At 47.6% G+C, this 3,615-nt stretch overlaps 1 protein-coding gene across 1 annotated transcript; it reads left to right on the forward strand.

Annotated features, from left to right (window-relative positions):
• The first annotated feature begins 735 nt into the window (after positions 1 to 735).
• LOC123128676 (histone H2B.2-like) lies at positions 736 to 1,474 on the forward strand. The gene has a single exon (XM_044548738.1). It carries the CDS (start codon positions 814 to 816, stop codon positions 1,276 to 1,278), a length of 465 nt encoding a protein of 154 aa, XP_044404673.1. The 5' UTR covers positions 736 to 813; the 3' UTR covers positions 1,279 to 1,474.
• The last annotated feature ends 2,141 nt before the right edge of the window (positions 1,475 to 3,615 follow it).

The following is a 3,615-nucleotide window of genomic DNA, read 5'->3' on the forward strand; positions in this document are numbered from 1 at the left end:
GAGGTAAAAACTAATGCAAATCTAGACTCATCAGGCGCGCTGAGAGGCCTCTCACGCTACCCCAATTGAGAGGTCACGACGATAGGAGTTTCTCCCCGGTCGCCAAGGGGACGCCACTACTGGATTCATGCTCTCTATGCATGGATGCAACAAAAGTCCAAGGGTCGGGGCTCATGTCCCGCCTGAGCACGAGTCGCCACGAGGGCCCCTTCAAAGATCTCATTAGCCCCAATGGATGCAATCTGTTCCAAGCGAGGCCCATGCTCGTCGCAGAACACCATCACACCGTACGTGGCGACATTAGACAAGTGCTTTAGAGGAATCGTTCGAGGACTGAGAACCCAAACCCGAAAGGCGAGGGAAGGGAGGGGAAGTACCTGAATCAAGGTTGCAGAGTACAACTGTGGCCTTTTGTTTTGGGTCGCACGAGTAACATACTCCTAGTTGTGAGAGAAGTAATAGCTGTTTTTTTTAATATATGCGTCGCATCCGTAAAAGACTACTCCAACAAAATTGTGGAGTCGCACAAAAGGGAGTATGTTTTTTTTTTGAGGATAAGGGAGTATGTTTCTAAATTGTGTTTCTGTGCGCCGAAATTACAAAATTCCCGCCAGCCACGGAGAAAATTTCCTGCTGCCCACCATTTCGCCCACGTCATCGATCCGAGGCACCGGCCTCTCCACCAATCAGCGCGCACCTCCTCCCCTCTATATACTTCCTCCGCCCCCCGCCTCCATTCACATCTGCAATTCCCCACCTCCCAGCGAAACACCTCCCGCTCCCTCTCCCACCTCCGAAGCAGCAGCAGCAGCCATGGCCCCCAAGGCAGACAAGAAGCCGGCCGCCGAGAGCAAGGTCGAGAAGGCGGCGGAGAAGACCCCGGCGGGCAAGAAGCCCAAGACCGAGAAGCGGTTTCCGGCGGGCAAGACGGCGGCCAAGGAGGGCGCCGGCGGCGAGGGCAAGACGAGGGGCCGGAAGAAGGGCGGCAAGGCGAAGAAGGGCGTGGAGACGTACAAGATCTACATCTTCAAGGTGCTGAAGCAGGTGCACCCGGACATCGGCATCTCCTCCAAGGCCATGTCCATCATGAACTCCTTCATCAACGACATCTTCGAGAAGCTCGCCGGGGAGTCGGCCAAGCTAGCGAGGTACAACAAGAAGCCCACCGTCACCTCCCGGGAGATCCAGACCTCCGTCCGCCTCGTCCTCCCCGGCGAGCTCGCCAAGCACGCCGTCTCCGAGGGCACCAAGGCCGTCACCAAGTTCACCTCCTCCTAGACTGAATCTGAATGCGTCGCCTTGTTGTTCCAAATGTAGTACTAGTTGGCTGCTGTTGACTCTGCCTGTCTCTCTGCGAGTAGTGGTAGTGGTAGATGATTGCCAACGCTTCGTTGGCTCCTTGGTTGTTAGAGGTGAACTTGTTGCTTTTGCAAACTGATATCACTATCTAGAAAATGTTGCAGTCGTGGTTCCATATCCGTATCAGTGATGAATTTGATTGATGCTGTCTTTTCTACTCTTGTGAACTGAACACTCTGTCCGCGAGCTCTAGTGCTGATGGACCGGAATTGCTGGTGCTTGCCAATGCTACTCACGCAAACTGGGATGCGATTTAGAATAACGATGCATTGATGCTGCTCGTTTGTGATTTCTTCAGTCTCTGATTTGATTTAGAATAGCAAGTGCTTGCACTGCTCTCTGCAATGTGTTTATGCTTTTGTACGGTACCAATTTAAGTTCAGTTTCCAGACCCTGCCCATCAGTAGGTTCCATTTCTGCACGAGACCGAGAAAACCAGTGTTGAGTGGGACGGGTGCCACTGAACGCGCTGACCGCTCCATTGCCGCCTGTGATGATCATTGCAATGCAGAACTGAGAGCCTTGGCATGTCCTATGTCCGGTTCTTCGTTTCGGCACCCCAGTAGTTAGCATTGCTAATCTATTACTCTGCAATTGCCTGAAAATCAAATCGGAGGGAGTAGCAATTGGTAAACCAGGCTGTTACTCTGATAATGTCAAATGTGAGTTTACATAGTACTGTACAATACTATGTACAAGCAATGCGTGGCAAAAATAAAATAACGAATGTTCCAATTCACATACTAGTAAACGGTAATGGCTTTGTCTTTGAAGAGATACTTCGGAGGTCTGAAAAGTTGCGGATCAGCAATGGAGCCACGTCGAGTTTGGACGAAGAGGTGATCTGCCCTCTTTTTTACTTTGGTGACCGCTTTGATGGTGTCGGAGAAGGGTGACAGAAGCTGGCATCAAGCTCAAGAGATTCTTCGGTCTTGACTTGTACTTTATTCTTAGGCGACCGCCGCTGTTAGGCGGTTAAACATTTTTTAAATTAAAAAAATGCATGCACTTTTCTGTATCTTAAGTTGCACATATTTTTGTGCAACTCTAGTACTCTCAATATTCAAGTCGGTCAAAATCAAACAGGGAGGTTTTCTTTTGTGGGAATGCCAAAGTAGGTTAAGCTACATTTTTTTAGCAAACTAACCGACTTTCTTAAAAATCAATCAAAGTTCTTCAAAAGTCACATCTAGTCACATCTCTAACCGAAGTCAAATGAATATCAATTTTGTATAAGCTGGGCTAACCTCAACTTCTTTTGAAAAGTCACACAGCCACCCATGAGGTATCTAGAGCATGTATGTGGTTGGGCCACACCCCTTGCCTTGTTCACTATCATCATCATACCACCATCACTACCACCACTTCCCGGTGACTGATGATAATCCACTTGAACTAGAGCCGACTATCCGTCCAAACAGAACACGAAATGCTTCTTGGTGTCAGGTGCATGGTCTATGAACGCCACGCCATGACAAAAGTTTAGCCATGCAAGTTTTATTATATTGTCATTGCAAAAAACAAACCTATAATGGAAGAACCTAAAATCATAACTATGGCATTGATCCGTAGTTCTCCCACTCTTGATAGCTTGTGATAGAAAAACAGGATAAAACTTTTTTTTTTGGAGTGAAGAGAGAATTTGGTAGAGCAGAAAATAAAAAAATGGAGCTTTCCCTCTGGCAGCCAAAGTTTTTTTTACTCTTGGTGGTAGACGGTTAATTGGGTGGGCCAGGTGGCAAATCAGGACTACACACAAAATGGGTTTGCCACATGGGCTTCAATAACTGTTGAGCCATATATCCTGCAGGCTCAGGCCATGGCCGTGGAAGTGCATACAAACCAGGCTTTCGTATGCCTAAAAAATCCCAGGCCCCGCTTGGGAGATCTGGAAAATATACCCCTGTAAATATTCTACATCTGTATTTTACTTGCCACCAATGGAAGGGGGAACCACGTGACACTCGTGGTAGGCAATCCAAACTTGGTGAACCAATGGAAGGGGAATCAGTTCAAAGAAGTAAATGGAAGGGGGAACTTATTTGGCGCACAGGTCACCGGTTAGCGACCGCGCACGTACCTCCCTCATGCATGCGTTTTTGTATGGGCCGGTCCATTTATGAGTTTCATCCAACCTATTTTGGGAAGGTTATCCTTCCCTGAACCTTTTTTATTTTTATTTTTTTCTTTCGGTTTTATCTCTCTCCTTTTCTTTTTTCCTGTTTGTTTATGTTTATTTTCCTGTTTACTTTTTCT

The sequence above is a fragment of the Triticum aestivum genome, chromosome 6A (assembly GCF_018294505.1).
Source record: "Triticum aestivum cultivar Chinese Spring chromosome 6A, IWGSC CS RefSeq v2.1, whole genome shotgun sequence".
NCBI lineage: Eukaryota > Viridiplantae > Streptophyta > Magnoliopsida > Poales > Poaceae > Triticum > Triticum aestivum.